The 24,013-nt window shown below is 35.6% G+C and overlaps 1 protein-coding gene across 1 annotated transcript in view; it reads right to left on the reverse strand.

Annotated features, from left to right (window-relative positions):
* LOC127837520 (uncharacterized) overlaps nt 1-24,013 on the reverse strand; it is a 50,771-nt gene that overhangs the window by 14,277 nt on the left and 12,481 nt on the right. Inside the window, exons 2-3 of the mRNA XM_052364675.1 lie at nt 14,237-14,342; nt 2,121-2,183 (exon numbers count right to left, since the gene is read on the reverse strand). Coding sequence (XP_052220635.1) covers nt 2,121-2,183; nt 14,237-14,286 — 113 coding nt within the window. The 5' untranslated portion in view covers nt 14,287-14,342. The remainder of the gene's footprint in view (nt 1-2,120; nt 2,184-14,236; nt 14,343-24,013) is intronic.

Consider the following 24,013-nt stretch of genomic DNA (forward strand, 5'->3'; position numbering starts at 1 on the left):
ATAATAGTCGAGCTAAAAATCTCTGGAAAACTGTTGATATAGAGAAAATTTCTAAGTTCAAGGCCCATAACTTTGCCTAAAATACTGTAACTGGACTGAAACAAATTTCACACTTCATCTGTGGGTCATGTATGTAGACTAACATACCAAAAATCAGCTCAATATGTGAAAGCTTTCTTTCAAAAAAACTGGAAAAGAGTTATTATAGAGATAACTTCTATATTCACTTTAGTTTCATATCTCCATGCCTTTTTCATTCTATTAATATAACTCCTACCTTGGATTATATCCCTTAAAAAATATTGCTTCCCTTGTCAAAAAAGACATTGTACCTGCCAAATAAAACAAAAAAAGATCTCTCTCTAAAGCGTATGGCATCACTTGGATTGTTTTAGATCAGTCCAAGGCCAGTATCTTCGTCAAAAACCAAAATGGACCAGAACGAATTTTACACTTCATCTGTGTGTCATGTAGTTTAACTCACATACCAAAAATCAGCTGAATATCTGAAAACGTTGTGTCAAAACACTCCAGAAAATATAACGCCAGACAGACAGACAGACGGATGGACAGTGGGACTGCTATATGCCACTCTACCCGGGGCATAAAAATAGACATTGTACCTACCAAATGAAAAATAAAAATTATCTCCCTTTATAGCTTATTGCTTTTCTTGGCAAAAATTTATATCAGTTCAAGGTTTTTATCTTCATCAAAAATGTATGGAATGGAGCGAATTTTACACTTTTTCTTTAGGTCATGTAGATAGACTCACATTACCAGTAACAAAAATAAGTTCAATATCTTAAAGCCTAGCTTAAAAAACCTGTGGCGAATGGATTGCCGTACGGACAGTGTGACTGCTATATGCCACCATAACGGGGGCATAAAAACAACAACACTATGTAATGAGACTTTACCATTGACAAAACCAGTAACTGAACAGTCAATACATGTTACAAACTTGTATGTGAAGATAGGGTATAACATCAATATTTAGATAAAATATTTGTTTTTATAAATTTTGCTGGGGTAATAAGTATTGAACAAGTACAACTAACATACTTAAAGAACATTAAATACAGAGTTTTATATGAGAAAAACAATCAAATCATATTAATTCTATGTTTAACCTCAGAGCTCCAGATAAGGTCTCGGGTCAATTAGTTTTCACTACAAGATTATTTTCGCAATTAGTTTTTTTGCAAATTCATCATTTTCAATTAGTTTTTTTCTTACTATGAATAATATATAATTACAATGCTGCATAAAATACAGTTCGAAACAATTTCTTGTCATCTTCATCTACACTTACATCATCATCATCATCATCATCATCATCATCATCGATTTCCAAATGGGACGATGTACTACAGTAGCAGAAAGTGTTTTATTTACAGCTTCTCTATGTTCTGCACTGTTGTTATGCTTGACTATTGTGTCTCTTTGAATGTTGCACGAGCCCAGACAGACGCCACATTGTATTTAATACAAGAAGAACATTTCAAATGAATATTGGCACCCGAGCCATCAATCTGTAACCAGGGAAAGTCATTTTTCCATGCCTAGATCTGTCTTGCGTGAAACCGCGATGTTTGGGTTTGGAGATCTTTGATTACACCTCATCAACCGCTTTTGACACTATATAAGATAATAGACTGCCAACAATAGACTTTGGACTTTGTTCTTGCCACGAAATGAAAATAAGTATACTTGGTGCTGTCCCCGAATTAAGTTTCTTTTGAACTCGTCCACGCTTTGCAGATGTTAAATTTGCAAATGTTTAATTTTGTAAACAGAAGAGCGGAAACAGAAACGCGAATATTATTGGTTAAAATCAACTTATTCACGGATCCGGTATCAGAAATCTTGTAATCATTTAACTTTCGCTGCTCTTAACTCGGAAAATACGTACGATCAAACGGCCGGTCATAATTCGGATCCGTCTGTCTCAATTCGTTTTGATATGATGGATTTTTATTTTCTTTTCGTTTTTCTTTAAAAACAAATAACAATAACAATAAAAAGATGCTTATCTGGGGCTCTGTAATCTCTCAATTTCACTTTACAAAATACAGTACTTCATGGCTTATTGACACTTTCTTAATATCTAAATATACCTTCTTTTCCAGTTATACTGTGATGGCAGGATCATGGGTTGTCTATGGTGACCATTGCAAAGCCTAAAATAAATTTCAACAACGCTGATCATTCAACTACAACCAAGTACACAAAGCCTTTTTTTAAGTTTGATTGAAACAAATTGTCATAAATTAGTTTTCACCACAATTACTTTTTTAATGCTATGAACAATCTGATACAACTAGAGCTTTGTCACAGACGTGATGAATACCCCCACATGCCGCATTGACACAGAATATATAGCAGCAGACACCATGCTCAATGTTTAAAACGCACTAAGTGACCCCGTGATCTGATTTTTTACCCTGCATGGCCCATGTTCGAACTTGACCTACACATCATTTAGGTACAATATAAGTATTGATCCAAAGCATCAAAGGGCGTCGGGAATTTCAATGTTAAAGGCACTCAATGAAGTTACATGGAACAATTTTTGTGCTACTGTAAATATTAATATATTGGCCGATTATTTTAATCAAAATAGAAAAAGATACTGGTATAACCATTATCTATGATGTTGTGTTATAACCCCCAAATAACCATTATCTATGATTTTGTGTTGTAACCCCCAAATATTCGATAGTTGAGTTCATTTTATTAACTTTTTTTACTGGCATCCAAGTGCAATTTTCATTAATGGAACAGAACTGTGTATGTTTTAAAAAATCTGCTTCATCTCACAAAATGCGCATTGATAGTGTCACCTAAAAAAGTCCATACCAAAGGGTCCATACCACCTGGATAGTAATACGTGTCGTGCTTCGCGTACTATATGTGGTTCTTAAAAAAAAATCAGAGGAATGCTTGACTCTAGGGAAACGGGTTGCTGGGACACAGCTCTTCCTTGATAAGCGGCTGCTTCCTTTATCACAACTCATTGTAACAATCAATAATACGTGTTGTGCTTCGCGCTCTATATGTGGTAGGGATAGTACTTAGGGCCTATGATAGACAACCATAAACAACAACAAAAATACATGCAAAATAGATGTGTTGTTTGCATTTGTTTGTTAATATAAAAACATGTATATTTTTTTTATAAGATATTTAAGAGATGTAAGAAATCTTAATTAACGTTGTCACCACGCGGCATCCATTAATGTTAATAAAAATGTGCAACGTTGTATTTAGGTCGCATTAAAACGCAGTATTTATAAAATCTATTAAAAATAATATACAGTCCAACCCCTACTTCCGGTCACCCCTCATCGCCGGTCGCCCCGTGTAGGCGGCCGGTCTGTGCCGCGACCGTCGATAAACACTATATAATACACCCCTCTTAAGCGGAAGCCCCGTTTCTCCGGCCAGCGGCCAGCAATTTTGCATCCCAAATGTTAAATTTCCCCCATATAAGTGGTCTCACGCGAGTAAGTCAGTCATGTACATTGCCAAAATTACACCGACGCAACGGCGATACAATCGATACTTACTTCCAGTCTGCGGTTTAGGTACTGTAATACTGAAGCGTGATGTGTGATAAACATTTTGACAGCCAGTTTGCAAATTGCAATTAATTAGCGGCGGATTATCGGGTTAAAAGCAATATGCGACCGTTTGATCTTTTTTTGTTTGTGCATGTGCGAATATCACCTATTATTACTGGAAAAGAGATTCTTAATTTATAATTTATTACTAGTAGCTGTTGAATCATGCTATTTCAAGCACACATAATGACAATTATCGGCCAATTAAAAGTTAAAAAGAACATCGAAACATTTTGCCGAAATCAACTGATCTACATGTTCTCTGTGCTACAAAGTTTTTATCCAAAAATCAATACACGCACGCTTTTCACGTGACATTGTACAATGGTGCATAATTTTCGCTCGCTTTTGTCGGGACAAAGGAAATACATGAGGACTTTTTTTATGCTAGAATTTGTAAACGTCTCGTTTACATAAAACAATCGGGAGTAGCATTTATATTTGTTTTATATTTACAATGATTTCAATCTATTAATTTTTTATAAAACCCTTTACGCAGCGAAAAAATGTTTTTATAATTTATGCATGAAAAGCAAGATTGCCAGGAGGATTACACCCGGTTGCTATTATCAGTCTCTAAAGTAACTGGCCACAATTTTATCGTGGAGGGGATCACTGTCGGGACCAATTGGTGCGGTAGGTATTACAAAGCCATAAAACTGCAATAAACCAATTAAATTATCGATTGATAGTGATACGGGAGTTATTCACGCATAACTGATTCACAACTGTTCCAATCTTAAGTGCATTGGGGCCATACAACGCACATTGTGTAAACAATGAATCATGAGAATGATTCTTTTTCATTGACTTGATTCTGATGATGATATTGATGATGATTAGAAAGATGAATATTATTTTTTTTAATGAAAATTTTATGTTATAGCTGATTTTAGAAAGGAAGAAATAAAATTATTTTAAGTCTATACATTGTTTAGTATATGTACACATATTTACCATTTTGTTTAAACAAAAATTGAACAGTTTGCCATGCACTCATCAACTCCAGACTCCCTATGACCCAACCCCCTCTTAAGAGGCCACCCCGCTTAAGCAGCCAATTTGGACGTTTCCCTTGACTGGCTGCTTAAGAGGGGTTGGACTGTAAATATAAATATATAAATAAAATAAATATAAAAAAAAGCTCCCCGCCTGGGAATTGAACCCACCAACTCCCGATCGCTAGGCGGACACCTCATCCACTACACCACACCGACTGGTGAAAGTTTCAGACAAAAATGTTGAGTATTTATTTAAAGTTTCACCGGTTCGCGTATTTGCCCAGTCCCTGTGATATTTTATTAGTGTCCAGTCCCTGTGTTTAGCTATTAATTAAAATATTTAACTTTGCATTATTGGCAAAAAATGTTGAAATAAATATAATAGGCACAAATGCAGTACTTAATTTAGACTAATTTACACAAAAAATCACCGCTATGCAAGATATTCTTAAAACAAAAATAAATACATTGATCCGTACAATAACTGCTCCTCCCATAAGCGAAAAAAAAAGCATTACATACTAGTCGCCACTCTCCAGAGCGACAAACCTACTAAGTGACCCAATGACCTAGTTTTTTACCCGGCATGACCCATATTCGAACTTGACCTAGACATCATCTAGATACAACTTCTGACCAAGTTTGGTGAAGCTCTGATAAAAACTACTTGAATTAGAAAGCGAACAACATGTTGAATGTTTAAAACGCACTAAGTGACCCCTATACCTAGTTTTTGACCCGCCAAGGCCCATGTTTGAACTTGGCCTAGATATCATCTAGATACAACTTCTGACCATGTTTGGTGAAGATCGGATGAAAACCACTTGAATTAGAGAGCGGACACAGACCGACCAACAGACCGACTGACCGACCAACCAGCTCACTCCTATATACCCCCCTAAACTTTGTTTAGTGAGGGTATAATTATGACTCATCTGTTGAGTAATCAAGTTGACATGAGAAGCTCACAGCTGATGATCATAACACATATTAATTGAGAAGAGTTCTAAAATGAGATTTTTCAGGTTCTGTCTTAAAGACAGAAATGCTCCACTTAGCTGGAAGAAACTAGAGCTTTGTCACAGACGTGACGGATACCCCCACCGCCGCATTGACACAGAATATTTTGCATATTGTTTTCACAAAAAATAGCGGACACCATGCTCAATGTTTAAAACGCACTAAGTGACCTAGTTTTTGACCCGGAATGACCCATATTCGAACTTGACCCAGACATCATCTAGATACAACATCTGACCAAGTTTGGTGAAGATTGGATGAAAACTACATGAATTAGAGAGCAGACACCTTGCTCAATGTTAAAAACGCACTAAGTGACCCCGTGACCTAGTTTTTGACCCGGCATGACCCATATTTGAACTTGGCCTAGACATCATCCAGATACAACATCTGACCAAGTTTGGTGAAGATCGGATGAAAACAACTTGAATTAGAGAGCGGACACTTAATACGGACCGACAGACAGACCGACCCGACTGACCGACAGACAAGCTCACTCCTATATACCCCCCTAAACTTCATTTGTGGGGTTATAAAAATTTCAACAACAGTGTTGCTACTACGACTACACTCTCAGGGTTTTTTTAAGAAAAAGGGGAAGACGCTGGACGCTGAGTGAAAGGGGAAAATAGAGTGCGAAACAGACATATTTGGGGAAAAAATAAAAACAGTTTTAATCAATGTCTATATTATAAATATACTATCAACTGGTTTATTTTTGTTTTAATGACAACAAGGGCATATCACATATCATAATATAACATACAGTTTTCAATATAAAAATAACAAGAGCTTTGTCACAGACGTGACGAATACCCCACATGCCGCATTGACACATAATATTTTGCATGTCGTCTTCACAAAAAACAGCGGACACCATGCTCAATTTTTAAAACGCACTAAGTGACCCCTTGACCTAGTTTTTGACCCAGAAAGGCCCATATTCTAACTTGGCCTTAAGATCATCTCCATAAAACTTCTGACCAAGTTTGGTGAAGATCGGATGTAAACTTCTTGAATTAGAGAGCAGACACCATTCTGAATGTTAACAAGAGCACCGCCTTGCGGGTGCAGACCGCTCATCTATTTTCTTTTTAAAGGTGAAGGGACTCTCATTTTCAATCACAAAGGAGGGAGGAGTGGAGTGAAGAGGGGTGTATAGTGTGGGGTTGTGGACATTTATTACATTATCTTCCAAAAAAGCGAAAAAAAAAAAAAAAAAAAAAAAAAAAATCCGGGGGGGGGGGGGGGGGGGTTGGGGGGGGGGCGATGGGGGGGGGGGTTTGGGTGCGATGGTTGGACGGTATTTCAAACATAACCATTTTTAAAAAAAAATGGGGGGGGGTATAGTGTGAGGGTGTGGTGGTAATTTGTGAGATGATCTTAAAAAAAAAAAAAAAAAAAAAAAAAAAAAATTAGGGGGGGGGGGTGGGGTGGGGGGGGGGGTATAGTGTGAGGGTTGTGGTGGTCATTTGTGAGATGATCTTAAAAAAAAAAAAAAAAAAAAAAAAAAAAATAGGGGGGGGGGAGGGGGGGAGGGGGGAGGGGGGGAGGGGGGAGGGGGGGAGGGGACGGCACGGGGGATGGTTTGGGTGGAGTCTATTGTGGTATGTCAGGTAAGAGTAGTTTCATCAAAGTATCAATCAAATCTAATCATAAATAAAGAAGTTATGGCAATTTTAGCAAAATTTAATAATTTGACCTTGAGAGTCAAGGTCATTCAAAGGTCAAAGTAAAATTAAAGTTGCCAGGTACAGTAACCTCATGATAGCATGTAAGTATTTGAAGTTTGAAAGCAATAGCCTTGATACTTAAGAAGTAAAGTGGATCGAAACACAAAATTTAACCATATATTAAAAGTTACTAAGTCAAAAAAGGGCCATAATTCCGTAACAATGACAACCAGAGTTATGCAACTTGTCCTTTTACTGTACCCTTATGATAGTTTGTGAGTGTTCCAAGTATGAAAGCAATATCTATGATACTTTAGGGGTAAAGTGGACCAAAACATAAATCTTAACCAAATTTTCAATTTTCTAAGTATAAAGGGCCCATAATTCCGTTCAAATGCCAGTCAGAGTTACATAACTTTGCCTGCACGGTCCCCTTATGATAGTTCATAAATCTTGCAAGTATGAAAGCAATAGCTTTGATACTGTAGGAATAAAGTGGACCTAAACACAAAACTTAATCAAATTTTCAATTTTCTAAGTATAAAAAGGGCACATAATTCTGTCAAAATGCCAGTCAGAGTTACATTACTTTGCCTGCACAGTCCCCTTATGATAGTTAGTAAGTGTTGCAAGTATGAAAGCAATAGCTTTAATGCTTAAGGAATAAAATGGACCTAAACACAAAACTTAACCAAAATTGTCAATTTTCTAAGTATAAAAAGGGCACATAATTCTGTCAAAATGCATGCCAGAGTTATCTAAATTTGCCTGCCCAGTCCCCTCATGATAGTAAGTAAGTGTACCAAGTTTGAATGCAATAGCATTGATACTTACTGAGAAAAGTGGAACTAAACGCAAAACTTAACCAAAATTTTCAATTTTTTAAGTATAAAAAGGGCACATAATTCTGTCAAAATGCACGCCAGAGTTATCTAACTTTGCCTGCCCAGTCCCCTCATGATAGTAAGTAAGTGTACCAAGTTTGAATGCAATAGCATTGATACTTTCTGAGAAAAGTGGACCTAAACGCAAAACTTAACCGGACGCCGACGCCAACGCCAACGCCAACGCCAACGCCAACGCCAACGCCGACGCCGAGGTGATGACAATAGCTCATAATTTTTTTTCAAAAAATAGATGAGCTAAAAAACACACTAAGTGACCCCGTGACCTAATTTTAGGCCCGGAATGGCCCATGTTTAAACTTGTCCTAAAGATCATTTAGATAACACTTGTGACCAAGTTTGGTGAGGATTTGATGAAAACTACTTGAATTAGAAAGCGGACAACATGGTGAGGTTTAAAATAAACTAAGATACCCCGTGACCTAGTTTTTGACCCGGCATGACCCATATTCAAACTTGACCTAGACATCATCTACAGTACAGCCAACGCGTCACAAACATAATCCTCGGCTACGCCACGGCCAGATTATTAGTACGCGGCGGCCGAATCGTGTGTTCACGCGGCGTATCGCCGTGGCACTCGGCAACGATCCGCGCAACGACGCCGACTCTGTTTTAACCTAGCATTCTTTCGCGGAGTAAATCCGCCGCATACGTACGCGGCGGATCGAGTAAAAAGATATCCACCTACATGTACATACATGTATGTGTAGCGTAGAATTAATTACGCACAACTGTTAATGTTTCATTCAATAATCATTAATAAATTTGTAATCCAAAACACAATTCCGAATTTTAATGCTAACGCGACCTTTGGCAAATTCTAGCGTCAAATAAACAGTGCTAAAATATCCTTTGTTTCATAAAAAGTTCGCGAAAATTATGCAGACATGTAGAACATCGTTTGGAAAGTTTGGGTGTATTTTGTGTTGTATAAATACATGAACATCACGTCAGGCGTAAATTGCGTGTTCAGTGGAAAAAAAAAAGCCCCGATTAGACATTATTTCATCATCTCTATAAATAGTAACAAATGCCAAAATGTATTTGATACTTACGGAAATTTCGAGAATGTTTGTGTATCGTTAATATTTACCAGCAATTGCTTTAAAACTGGAATATACGGGATTATCAGGTAATTAGTAGCGATATTAACTGTATAATATGAACAAAATAAAACGTGTTTATATACGCATATTCAAACAATAGTTATAATAAGCTGATAATTAACAAAACAACAAATACGTCGTCACAGTCTTGATAATTGATGTGGCTTCAAACTGCTAATTTTCTCAGCTTAAATGTTATAGCAAAATCAACATGCAATTAATTTATAAATCCACCATATGCTGGAGCCTGGACCACTTGTATGTGCGAAAACATAATTACGTGACCTTGTTTATGTGTGAAATACATACAATACGGGCGGGGAACAAAATTAATTGGCCAGACACATTAACTATGCTGTCATGTATATGCTAATACAATCTGTGCACAATAAATTTATTATGATTTTAATGATTATTATAATTGTTCTTTCAAAATTTGTTAACTACATGTATCTAATTATTTTAAAAAGATTTTTTATTTCATGATGCGCATCGACTCGACATCATGTCACATATCGCGGAATGCCTCGGCGGACAGATGCGATGTTTCGCGGCGAAATGCAACTTGCCGCCGCATACTGAGGCGGCTTCAATGACTGACGCGGCATCAACTTGTTACGCCTTGCCGCCGCGGATCGCGAAATACGTTTGTTCCGCTTTGGCTGTTCTGTAGATACAACTTCTGACCAAGTTTGGTGAAGATTGGATGAAAACTACTTGAATTAGAGAGCGGACAACATTGTAATGTTTCAAACACACTAAGTGACCCCGTGACCTAGTTCGAACTTGACCTACACATCATCTAGTTACAACTTCTGAACAAGTGTGGTGAAGATCGGATTTAAACTACTTGAAATAGAGAGCGGACACCATGCTCAATGTGTAAAACGTTTTAAGTGACCCCGTGACCTAGTTTTCAACCCGGCAAAAGGCCCATGTTCGAACTTGGCCTTAAGATCATTTCGATACAACTTCTAAAAGTTTGGTGAAGATCGGATGACAACTACTTGAATTAGAGAGCGGACAACATGCTGAATGTTTAAAACGCACTAAGTGACCCCGTGACCTAGTTTTATACCCGGCAAAGCCCATGTTTGAACTTGGCCTTAAGATCATCTAGATACAACTTTTGACCAAGTTTGGTGAAGATCGGATGAAAGTTACTTGAATTAGAGAGCAGACAACATGCTGAATGTTTAAAACGCACTAATTGACACCGTGACCTAGTTTTTGACCCGACAAGGCCCATGTTCGAACTTGGCCTAGACATCATGTAGATACAACTTCTGACCAAGTTTGGTGAAGATCGGATGAAAACTACATGTACTTGAATTAGAGAGCGGACAACATGCTGAATGTTTAAAACGCACTAAGTGACCTAGTTTTTGACCCGGCAAGGCCCATGTTCGAACTTGGCCTTAAGATCATCTGGATACAACTTCTGACCAAGTTTGGTGAAGATCGGATGAAAGGTACTCGAATTAGAGAGCGGACAACATGCTGAATGTTTAAAACGCACTAATTGACCCTGTGACCTAGTTTTTGACCCGACAAGGCCCATGTTCGAACTTGGCCTAGACATCATGTAGATACAACTTCTGACCAAGTTTGGTGAAGATCGGATGAAAACTACTTGAAATAGAGAGCGAACACTTAATACGTACCGACCGACAGACCGACAGACAAGCTCACTCCTATATACCCCCCCTAAACTTCATTTGTGGGGGTATAATGATTATGGTACTTGTCAAAGTGCAAACATAAATTATTTTATACATGCTCATTTAACAGTGGTGTCGATTGTCCCAAATTTTAAATCCTGAAAATTAGGCCAGGGGTCTTGGAATCGCAGCCGTAGGAACCCATAAGAAATAAAGGGCAAAGCCCCCCACCTCACCCAGAGCCCTTACTAATAATTAAAAAAAAAAAAGTATTTTCAATTGAAATTTCAGTTGAATACAATTCGAAATATTATAAACCACACCGTCTGTATCACCGCATGTGTATTCGTCATTCTATTTCTTCTATAAAGAACTTCGAAAATAAATTATAATCAACGAAAAATAATGTATCCGAAAAATGACTGTCCGAAAAATTGTGTGCGTTTTGCAAATGAATTAAAATATGCAAATCGTTTGACTGCAGACAATGAAACCAGTTACCTAGCAAATATGTCATTAATATACAATTTTATTGACATACAATGTATCGGGGCTTGAATTTAACTTTATTTTCTACTTGCAAAAAATTGAGAGCAGCTTTAATACAAACTCGCAAAATCAAAAACATTCTCGCAAATTTTGATGGAAACATAAAAAACCTTGGACATTAGTTTAGTACTATTTAAACAAAATAAAAGTACTTAATATGTATACACATTTTATTTCTGCAACCATACAAAGATATCAGTTCCTTGGACCATAAGGGCCCACATCAGGTTGATTGACCATCTTAATCTACAACAAGTTTTAGTCTTATTTTAAGTTATTTTTCCCACTAATTCACAGTTTTTCGAAGAAGGATTTAAAATCCGTTTTTTCTAACTTAACGGTTAACTTTGCTTTATCTTTTGTATTATGTATATTTAGTGTTATTTCCGTCTTACGGGAATAAAGTGACAAGTTATTTTTCGCTTCAATGAACATGTGTGAATAGTCGACTGTTTCACTTCCTTTGTACCAATACCATCCGCGTATCTGTATATACCAGTCTACATACAAGGTGCGCGCTTACGCATAAGGGTATTTTGGCGTTCTATAAATTGACCTAAGATTTAGCGATCATGACGTCAAGCAGCATTATACCTACTCATTTCTCTTCACTATTTATTTACTCGCAAAAAAATACTAGTGGCTTTAAACTTTACTCGCAATCGGTATTTTTTACTCGCATTTTGCGAGTGTGCGAGTGTTAATTTCGAGCCCTGCATATTGCTTTACAATAGCAAAGTTTGTGGGTAAAAAACAACTTAATTATCACCTTTGAATTTCAAACGATAATCGGTAAAAACTGAGAAAGGTGTTACTTCATCGACATAGAACTAATTATTTCATTATCATCCTTTAATTCAGATCGATAGTCGGTAGAAAGGTGTATAAGTGATCAGCTTAGAAATTATTTAACTATTGTTACGCTTCTTTTTCATTTGTTTATCTTTAAAAACGACGTTTGCCATCGGCCGCTATATTGTTGGCAGACGACAATATAAACTGTGTATTCCATGAAAACAGTGTCTGCGCATGAATGACCCAATATAAGACTGTGTGAGCGAACTCAATGTTGATTGGCCAGCTTCCACGTGCGCTTCAATTACAGTAAGGTCAAGCGATGGCTCATGTTCTGGTGCAGACCCGTTTTCGTTTATTGTTCAAATTGCGAACAATTTCATTGAAACAAAGAGGTAGACAGACTTTTATTTTCCTCCATTCATGGAGAGCTTTATATATAATACAGCAAGGAAGTAGAATCAAGTATATACATTTACAGCGATAAAGTGCGAAATGTTCTGCATGACTTTGCAAAAATTAACAGGAACCACACACTTCACATTCTAATCCAACTGAGTAGACGCTTATTTCTATTTTAACGTGTTTTCGCGACCACCGCAAATGAGCTAGTTTTACGATGGATAATTAAGCAATCAAAATTAACAATATTCAATTTAAAGCTTAAATAAATGCTAAAAAAGATATGTTTTGGTGAAAAATGATATTCTTGGAGGGGAAAGTGTATTTCGAGGGGAAATAATTCTGGTAGGGGAAGACGCCGACTATTGGCGTTTCTTTCTTAGTAAAAAAAACCCCTGTCTCCGGACAGTGTTTTCCATGCTTGGTAAGTGACCTTGTGTATTTCTGTTAAATTTAATTCTAAAATATTGATTTTAGGCTTTTAAAATATGGAGAAAGTCTGACAAATATTTTTGTCTGAAAGTTTTCGCGCATGTACAGGTTAGATACTATAAGCAACGGGATTCCTAAGACATGATTAGCAATTGTTTCACAACAAAAAGAAGACAAAATGATGACTCATTCTTATTATTTCACTCCTCTAAGCTACCAACTCGCAAACAAATCATTCAGCATCATATCTCCATCACTCAAGTTATTCTGCAGAGCTTGTTTTTCTACTTGAGTGACAGTGACCTTCAACTTCACCTTTTTTTCCTCACCCATAGCAGGTGATCCCAGTTTTATTCTTTTATGTGTTTATGTTGTTTTGTATTGTGCTGTTTTTGGCAATTGGTCACTTTCCTTAAATAAAGGACCAACTAATTGTATATAATGAGAATTCAATACTGCTCCAGCAGCTGGAGTTTCACTTCTTTATATTCATATATCAGCCAACACACAACATTTCAATAAAATACCTCCATCCGAAGTTATCTACTGGAAACCAATTGTCTATTTTTAGTAACAGTGACATCAAACTTCTACCAACTGGCAATCCTAAGTTAGGTACATGTATTCTTGTTAGCTACCTACACACAAAATTAAAAGCAACTTCTCCATTCAAACGAAAGTTTTTAGGATGTAACTGTTTCTATTTTGACCGTGACCATGACCATGACGTAGACCCAACACCAACATACAATCCGAGGTCTCCATTCAAGCTTGCTTTATCCAAAGTTTCATCAAGATTTGTCAATGCAAGCCGTCCTCTCGCCACACTTAAATCTAATTTGTTGAAAACCTGGTTAAAAAAGTAGTCCCTACTGATAAAAATATAGGGAATTACAAATCCATTAATTTTTAGTTTTAATCTCTAACCAGAAAATACAAACTTTTCTTTCTTGTGAACAGACATTGATTTAGACATACAGGTACAACATCAATGTGTAAAAACTTACATGTAAATATAACCCATTAGGTTAAAAGATTAAAGCATCTTTTGATTTGAGCTTACCTCAAATATGAACTATGTTCGCAGTTATAACAAAACGCTCGGGACGTCATTTTGTCTCACTGGGTTCTCTTGTACCGGTTGATACCTTCACTGACAGTCTGCCGTTCTGCAATATAATAAGAAACCAAAAGGTCATAGGAGCAAAAAAAGCAATTTTCTTTTTTTTTATTCCAAAAATAAATCTACACTTGTATTGACAAATATATAACCATAATCTAGTTCAAAGAAACATAAGTTTAAGATTATAAGTTAGCATTACAGTTTGTTTTATTTCAAACATGTTTTGAGCAGAGAGCTCACATTAACTCGGATTTATCCTGAGACAACTTTAGTATGGACTTTGTTGCGGTTGTAAATTATGATGTGTTTCATTGACATATACCTAACAGTGTGTTTTTTCACCATTTTGGGAATGGGGCCGAATCTGTTTGAATTGGGAAAAACATATTACAAGAAATTATGATGCTCAGCAAAAAGGACAAATAACAATCAAACAACTGACGGACATCATATAATTAATATGGATTAATTAAAAGCGCAATGTCCCTCCTGGAGTAAACTTAATAAAGAGCTGCGCCATGAGCGCATGATACGCCCGTCGTTCGCCAATGAAGTAGTAAGGTAATAAATAACCCTTTGAATCATTTTTTTACTTCAGTTTATTTGTATTTGAATACATGGTTTATTTTATAAGTACATGAGCATGGAGCGCCGTCTCCTTGACATTCAACAAAGTCCCATAACTGTGGAACAACAATTCAGAATTCCGTCAAAAACGAAAGGGGATCAGGGTTTATCAATATTAAGATTGTGTTGAAATTTGAAAAAAATCCATCGAAGGATATTTGAGCTACGGTAGGACATTCAATGAGATAACGAAATTTTGACGAACAAAGTCCCATAACTCTGGAACGACAATTCAGAATTCCGTCAAAAACGAAAGGGGATCAGGGTTTATCAATATTAAGATTGTGTTGAAATTTGAAAAAAATCCATCGAAGGATATTTGAGCTACAGTAGGACATTCAATGAAATCACGAAATTTTGACGAACAAAGTCCCATAACTCTGGAACGACAATTCAGAATTCCGTCAAAAACGAAAGGGGATCAGGGTTTATCAATATTAAGATTGTGTTGAAATTTGAAAAAAATCCATCGAAGGATATTTGAGCTACAGTAGGACATTCAATGAAATCACGAAATTTTGACGAACAAAGTCCCATAACTCTGGAACGACAATTCAGAATTCCGTCAAAAACGAAAGGGGATCAGGGTTTATCAATATTAAGATTGTGTTGAAATTTGAAAAAAATCCATTGAAGGATATTTGAGCTACAGTAGGACATTCAATGAAATCACGAAATTTTGACGAACAAAGTCCCATAACTCTGGAACGACAATTCAGAATTCCGTCAAAAACGAAAGGGGATCAGGGTTTATCAATATTAAGATTGTGTTAAAATTTGAAGAAAATCTGTCAAAGGATATTTGACGTAGCGTACGACATTAACAGACGGACGGACGGACAGACGGACGCGGGGTATACCATAATACGTCCCGTCATAGACGGGCGTATAAAAATGAGGCCTGTGAAATTTACAACTGGCCTGTAAATTTTGTCTTCTCATAGGCCAGCTGGCCTGTGAAGTGTAATTGTCTTTCGCCATGTCTGTAACTTTATTGCATATGTTAATGATAAATAAATAATGATATATAAATGTATTTGTTGAAATGGTGTTTTACACTGTTTCCAACAAGATGTGTTTGTGAAACACAATGTCCCCCTATATGATGTTTGACCTTGTAGGATGACCTTGACATTGTGAAGGATGACCTTGACCTTGACCTTTCACCACTCAAAATGTGCAGCTCCATGAGATACACATGCATGCCAAATGTCAAGTTGCTATCTTCAATATTGCAAAAGTATTCATAAAATAAGCGATTTGGGCCACATATATTTGACCTCTGACCTTGAAGGATGACCTTGACCTTTCACCACTCAAAATGTGCAGCTCCATGAGATGCACATGCATGCCAAATATCAAGTTGCTATCTTCAATATTGCAAAAGTATTTATAAAATAAGCGATTTGGGCCACATATATTTGACCTCTGACCTTGAAGGATGACCTTGACCTATCACCACTCAAAATGTGCAGCTCCATGAGATACACATGCATGCCAAATATCAGATTGCTATCTTCAAAATTGCAAAAGTATTCATAAAATGAGCGATTTTGGCCATATATATTTGACCTCTGACCTTGAAGGATGACCTTGACCTTTCACCACTCAAAATGTGCAGCTTCATGAGATACACATGCATGCCAAATATGAAGTTGCTATCTTCAATATAGCAAAAGTTATTGCAAAATGTTAAAGTTGGCGCAAACAGAAAGACCAACAGACAGACCAACAGACAGGGCAAAAACAATATGTCCCCCACTACTATAGTGGGGGACATAAAAAAATTCAATACAACTTATATTTGCCATTTCTGGCCCACCATAGTTTTTCATACTATTTTTAGGCTCAAGATTTTTTACATTTTTTTCTTGCAAAAACAGTATGCAGGATCAACTGGGTTCACAGGGGTTTGAACTTGGCGCGAAACATCCATAAATCAATATAGCTATCTCCATGATCACCGAACAATACTACTTAAGCCGTTGTAGAATAATATTCTGCCAGTCAGATTGTGCTGTTTTTATTTATACAAGTTGATACTACTGTATAGAGTTAAAGGTGTCAGCACAATTCAAGCTGACATAATAATATCAGTTTGTAATAATATGAGATTTAATTCACACCTCTCGCTTATGCAGTATTCACTCAACCTGCAATGGAACGTTCCGCACATTTTATATTATTTGGCACTATTGAGTTAATGATGTTTGCAAAATTCAATCTGACAGAATAGTATCAGTTTTTTATGTGTAATTTAATTCGCACCTCTCTCTTAACTCAACGTTCAATGGCACGTGCACTTAACAAAATTATTGCAACTAATGCAAGCTATAATTAATATGTCACATTGTGACTACTTGCTTTACAACCAGTATACCTGTGATCACGACCCTTGTATCCTTAATTGGCAGTTGTTGTTACTGTGTCCCCAGAAAAGTTCAGGGTATTGCATGAGCCATGTTATCAAAGTGACATTTGACTGGCAATATTAGTATCAAGTAAATAGTAGCAGTAACAGGTGGAGTTACCGTAACTTAGTGGTCTAAGGTGCCAATCTACCTACCCAGGCAGGGTTGTCATTATGATTGTAAACAAAGGATTATTTTGGAAAAGTAACCGATTCGGCCGGGGGTCAAGGCCTAGGCCCCCTGGTAGGTCCAGGGCAAGGCCCTGGTAAGGGGGTCAGGGGGGGCAAAGCCCCCCGACCGAAAACGAATTCTAGACACATTTTAGGGACAAAATACTGCTATTCTCAGAGCATAAAAAGTTTAAACGAGGTCTAAAAAGAATAGAAAATTTTAAGATTTTCACATGTTTAGTAAACTGTACAATGTAAAAACATATTATATTGATAGATCTTTGCATGTTCCAATTCTATCCATTACTCGATAATCCAGTATAATTACGATTTCTTTTTTTCAAAACCAAATAACGGCAAATATTGACGATGAATATCGTCGGCCATTTAACGCAAGTGCATATACAAATTGAGATGTGGGATTGGGGAATTCCCATTTAACATGCGTGAATCACGTGACGCGATTTGAGAGCATTGAAAATTGTTTATATTTAGTAATTAAGACAAATCGACGACTAAACTGTTACATGTACCTCCTTTCAGAAAAGTTTGCGAAAGTGAAATTCTGAGAATAAAGACGCGCCTTCTTTTAAATTTTACCAAGTACTTTTCATTCCGGATTGTGATATAACTTGTCAGGTCATTCATGCATGTAGACCTATAAATATGCATAGTTTGGCAATCTCAAAACACGTTATTTCCCTACTTATTACATTATGTGTTATGCCCATTTGTATAACAAAATACATTATTTAATTGAAGTATTTTCAAATGCGTATAATTAAATGTGTTATCCGAAATCATTTCCAGATTTCATTATTCACGGAAAATTAAGAAAATTCTAGCAACAGAGACACATTTCTCGTGTTTTTCATGCACAGATGAAAATAATGCCAAAATGAGACTTCATGTATAACATCACGTCATTCTTCATCGGGGAAAGCGTGGACTTTAATATTTAGATGCTAAATAACAACTTCGTTACGCAGAGGTCACTAATATATTTTATTTTGGTAGAAAATCGAAGAGCATTTTTTAATATGTGGAAACCTTTTCTCTTACTAAAAAAACTAATTAATTACGCTCTACATTGCTACATTCGTTGAGATACGGTCAGTAATAATCTGTGAAATGTACAGCTATTTGATACAATTTCACGTGGGGTCGGCGTGTATTCGGCTGCCTGAGCGCTGATTGGTTGACGTGCCTACCAAGAAGAATTTGATTGACAGCTGGAAAAATTAATATTGGGCACTCGCTGAGAAATTCATTGAAAACAGTAGTTCTTAGGCGGAGTTAATGTACTGACTGAATGGGCGTCGCTCTACTATACCACGGTTATTCCTCGTCAATTATTGTCGGTTTGCGTGATCACAACTTCCGATAGCAATTTTAAAGATTCAGGAAAAACAACCGATTTTCTGGCAATTTTAACCGATGAATTCGATCGGCAATCGGTTAATAATGACAACCCTGTACCCAGGGGTTGTGGAAACTTAAGAGGATTTTGCGATATTCTTTGAAACCAGTTTAGTAATATCCGGGAAAAAGGTACTACATATATATGCATGTAAAGTGATAATGTCGAAAGAAAAGCCTGTTGCACAGAAATCGACTTTAAATATTCTCAACTAAATTTTAGGGTAGGCAAGAAAAAAAACGTAGGGTCGGGTTACCGGAAACAAACAACTATTTTACGCTTTAAAACTGTACCCTTAAAAACAGAAAATGTCATAATTTGGTAGGGAAATCAAACAACTTGTACCAATCTACAGCGTACATCTGATATTGAACAAGAGATGTGTATGTCAGAAACACAATGCCCCCTATTGCGCCGCTTTGAAATAAAATTTCAATATATAATTTGGCAGGTTTAGAAATTATCTCCCTTTTAAAGAATATTACTTCCCTTGGATTGTTTTTTTTTTACGTTTGACCTTGACCTTTCACCACTCAAAATGTGCAGCTTCATGAGATACACATGCATGCCAAATATCAAGTTGCTATCTTCAATATTGCATAAGTTATGGCCAATGTTAAAGTTTTCAGATGGACGGACGGACAGACTGACAGACAGTTGAACTGCAATATGTCACCCTACCGGAGGCATAAAAATACTTTTGCATATTTTAGGAACGTCATACAATTTCCTTAAAAAGATATTATTTTAATTCAAGTCGGTAGAAAAATATTGCTTTTATAATCACTTTTATCTTTTCCGAATTTTACGCAACACATTAGGCATTAGAAATCAAAGAACTTATACCAACTTTGGACACTAACAAGAGTGCTAATTTGATATTGTAAAACATTATTGTTTCATTTTTTACAAACCTTAGAGGATACCATTTTAAATAATATGGAAAGAATAATACATGTATAGGTTTTATAATCACTTTTATGTTTTCCATGTTTACGGAAAACATATTTTAGGTAGGCATTTGAAATCATACATTTTTGTGTCAACTTTGGACACTTATAAAAGTGGTAATCTGATATTCTTACATACTTATGCGCGATAGTGCTTTTTTTCTTTCCTTCAGTATCTTACCATTGTTTTAAGGCAGTTCTTAATTAAATTGATTAGCAAAGTTTTCTTCAGTTTTAACTTTATATCTTAGGGGTAAGTGGTTGCATATGCATGCATTATTTATCACGCCTCGTTGTTTTAAAGGAATAGGACGCTAGCTATTGATTTAGGGGCAAAAACTAAAAAATATTGTTTGAAAGTCTGTCGAACATTAATTCGACATGACAAACGGACTGGAAATATTGCTTGATTATCAACAAACTGTGAGTTAACGGCTGGACAGATTTTTTTAAAAGTTTTTTTGAAAGGTTGTCCAATTGGCTATAGGAAGATCAAGGGATGCTTTGGATAATAGCTGTTTTTGACATTTTTGCGGCCCGCGAAGACAGGTCTATGATAAATTCTAGTTAATGACCTTGTTATGATTCCAATATCAGACGGTGGGGAATTTTTTTTCATGGCTCTTTGTCAATTTTTTTTCTCATTAAACATGATTTTATATATTTATTTGAATATATTGGGCTCCTAAAAAAAACAATTAAAAAAATACTATCCTGGGTATGTTACTTCCACCTGTGATTTTACCTAGTCCATATATAAACGGACTCCCAGAGCCTTTGATAAATTTTGCTATGGCGGCTCTGGCAGTCCATATGCACCCCTTAATAAACATGGGTGCGGTTCAGCGCAGCAAATCCGTGCGCTTCACTAAACAGACGTCGTTCGAGACAAATTGAGGAAAATAATGAAAAAAACTTCATAAACATGTTAAATTTACCTGAATGGCAACCTACGGATGTTATCCTTTGCATGCACCCTATAAAAACACGACGACGTTTCAACACACTTTTCTCGCTGACATATGTTTATGTTTAAATTTAAAACAGTGTATTCTGTAGCGAATACCACATCGTTATCGACTATAGGCTGGAGCACATAACCCGACGTCCAAAATATTGGTGTACTGCGACCTAACCGGGTAAATTTTCCAATATGGCGGATACAGCGTACAAAACAATAAAATCAAATATTTCTTGCTTTAATGGTACCATTTGGATTAGTTTGTGGTTTAGATAGGTAAATTTTAATAAGTTCTGGCTACCATAACTTTAAATGTTGCTTTTTATGATTTTTGACTGGCGCGACTTTAGTTATGGACCAACCCCGTTAGGAAAGTTAACCAGAAATTCCCGAAAAGTTGACAATTAACAAAGAGCGGTCCAAAACAGCTTTTAAATGCAGTTATTGGCCCAAATCAACCACTTGATCGGAAAGATTGACATTTTTCACATTTAACTGATATATTCTTTCACAAAATACTATCTTAAACATTTAAAATTTATCTATTCTGCTCTTACATATCGAGAAAAACAGCGATGTGACAGACTTTCTTGAAATGCGAATCTCCCGAGATTTCACAGTCATATGACGTTATTTCTATTTTTAGTAACATACCATGTGCTCAAGTGTTTTCAAATTCAGAATGACATTTCCCGGTATTTTAGATTATTCTGGCTTGTTTTGTAAACAAATTGTAGTGTAAATACAAACTCAAAGTAAATATTATTTAAAACTACCTGATTCACACTGAAATCATTCTTATAATCCACCAGACGTTAGTTGTTTATCACAAATAATAGATTTTAGAAAACAAAAGTAATGTTTACAATTTCAGCATAAAATGTCAAGGTCGATCCGAAAGTATCCAAATGAAAACTCATCATGTGACAAAGCGACAATGGCGTCTAAATTGTGAATTTCAGACTGATGAGAGTTATTTTCATCTATTGTAAGATGCATTTAAAACATTTGAACCGTAAAATATTCCTTGATGCAGTAATTTATATTCATTCACCAATATATGTAGAAATGTATCCTAGAAAATGAGCATTCTTTGATTTATAGCGTGAAATAAATATGTTACGACTCTGGTCGACTTTCGATACGGGGTTGGCTTCAGCGTACAGGTATGTCAATACTATATAAACTGTACGCTGAAGTTTCTTTAGCTAAACTTTAATAAGTTCTTGCAGTTTCAGTGTTCCTTAACCCTTGCATTTTTGATAACATTTTGCACCCATGGACAAGAGAGAGCGCATTGCAATTCAAAGCAGCCCATTGGGCTATAAAGCTTAGAGTTGAATTATTGCAACTATGGTTTTACAAAGATTTCCAGGTTTTCCGGGTTTTATTAGCAACCACCGCACCTACCTAATTGAGGGGAGATAAGTTTTTTGTATATTCACGAAAACAGACCCCACTGTAGGTTGCCGAAATACGCGTCAATTACTCGTTGAAAACGTATTTTTAGCAAATAAAAAGTACATGGATTTAATAGAACGATGAACAAACTTGAAGAATTTGACCAACATATTTCGCGATCGCGTTGATTTCTTTGCCGATTTTTTATGGTAAGTTTTCATTTTAAATTATTTATTTGTTATATTACGAATTCTACGTATTTAATGGTTTAAAAAAAAGTATACTTTACATAATAAAAAATAAAAATCTGAAATATTTTGCAAGTATATGTTATGTTTGTTATTTTATAATTACCTGGTAAAATACAAGGGAGGTAACTGTTACATTGTAAACAAACAACAACAACTTGGCTGTAACACTTGAGAAGTTTATTGGTTTGTTTAATAATATAATTATAAAACTTACACCTGTTTGTTTTTTTATTTGTTTGAACCCATTGAACTTGTTTTTGTGTAAACATTAAGGATAACAATGGAATATAACTGTTTTATTTATGAAACAAAATTTTACAATTTGTACCAAACTTCATTCGTACCAAATTTCATTTATTTTACATAATTATTGAAAATAACATTGATACAGATAGTCGTACCTATTGATTGAAATTTTGTATATTTTATAGATTACACAGTCACTAATGAACTATTAGTAATTAAAGACCTGTATAAGTATGATTCTGAAGGAACTGATGGCAGTGATGCAGTTATAGAGGTACAGACACTGGCAAGCAAGGGGAAAGCAAGGATTATTTGAGAAAATCTTTTCATAAATAGTTTAACAATTTGTATAAGTGCTATGTTTTAAAAGCAATACAATTTATGTAATATATATTTTTGGAAGGTATAATTATTTTATATTCTTTAAAAGATATAAGATTATTAATTTAATTAAATGAGCAAATAAGATATTGATTTGATCATAACATTAATACATAAATATGGCATATTTTAGATGAAAGGAAATTATTTAACTCATTGACTTGTTTGTGTTTGACATGAAACAATAACTTGTTTGTATATTAAATAAAATATAATACACATTTTCATACTGTTTAAAGTTACTATATACAACTAATAACTATAAATAAATACATGTGTTTTAATACATTTATTACAATGTTAAAATACTTTTTTAAAATAAAGATTTCAGATTCCGACGAAACTTGGCCGCCATCTGACAAAGAAACACAGCCAGGAAGTTGAATGGTCCCAGTCACCATTAGGATATTTTGTAAGTAATGGTGAAGGCAAACATGTTAAAAAGTGTCAAGTCAGGGGAGGCGAAATCTCAAAAAACTATACTTGTCCACAGACAACCATTTAGGAAATTTAACTTGTCCGTTGCTGAACTACACTTGTCCGTTAATGATTATATAAATTATAAACGCATTTATTGATTAATGTAAAACAATGCGGAATATACCAAAATGAGTATGATTTGCTAGTTTTGTTTATAGTTGTATTTCAATAGTACATTCATTATAGCAGTATATTATAAACAATATCAAGACTTTCTAAAACTTTTAACCTTGCAAAGCTAGTGTTATTAGAACATGTGTTGAACATGAGTACATCGTAATCTTAACAAATTAAACTAACCCAATATGTCGACCTCATCAGACTGAGGCTCTGCGCCGCTACTGGTAGCAATTTGATTATCATCAACTGGTAACCATTGAAAATCTGTGAGCCAAGTTTCTTGAAAAGTTCTGGTGCGT

The sequence above is a fragment of the Dreissena polymorpha genome, chromosome 7 (genome assembly GCF_020536995.1).
Source record: "Dreissena polymorpha isolate Duluth1 chromosome 7, UMN_Dpol_1.0, whole genome shotgun sequence".
Lineage (NCBI taxonomy): Eukaryota > Metazoa > Mollusca > Bivalvia > Myida > Dreissenidae > Dreissena > Dreissena polymorpha.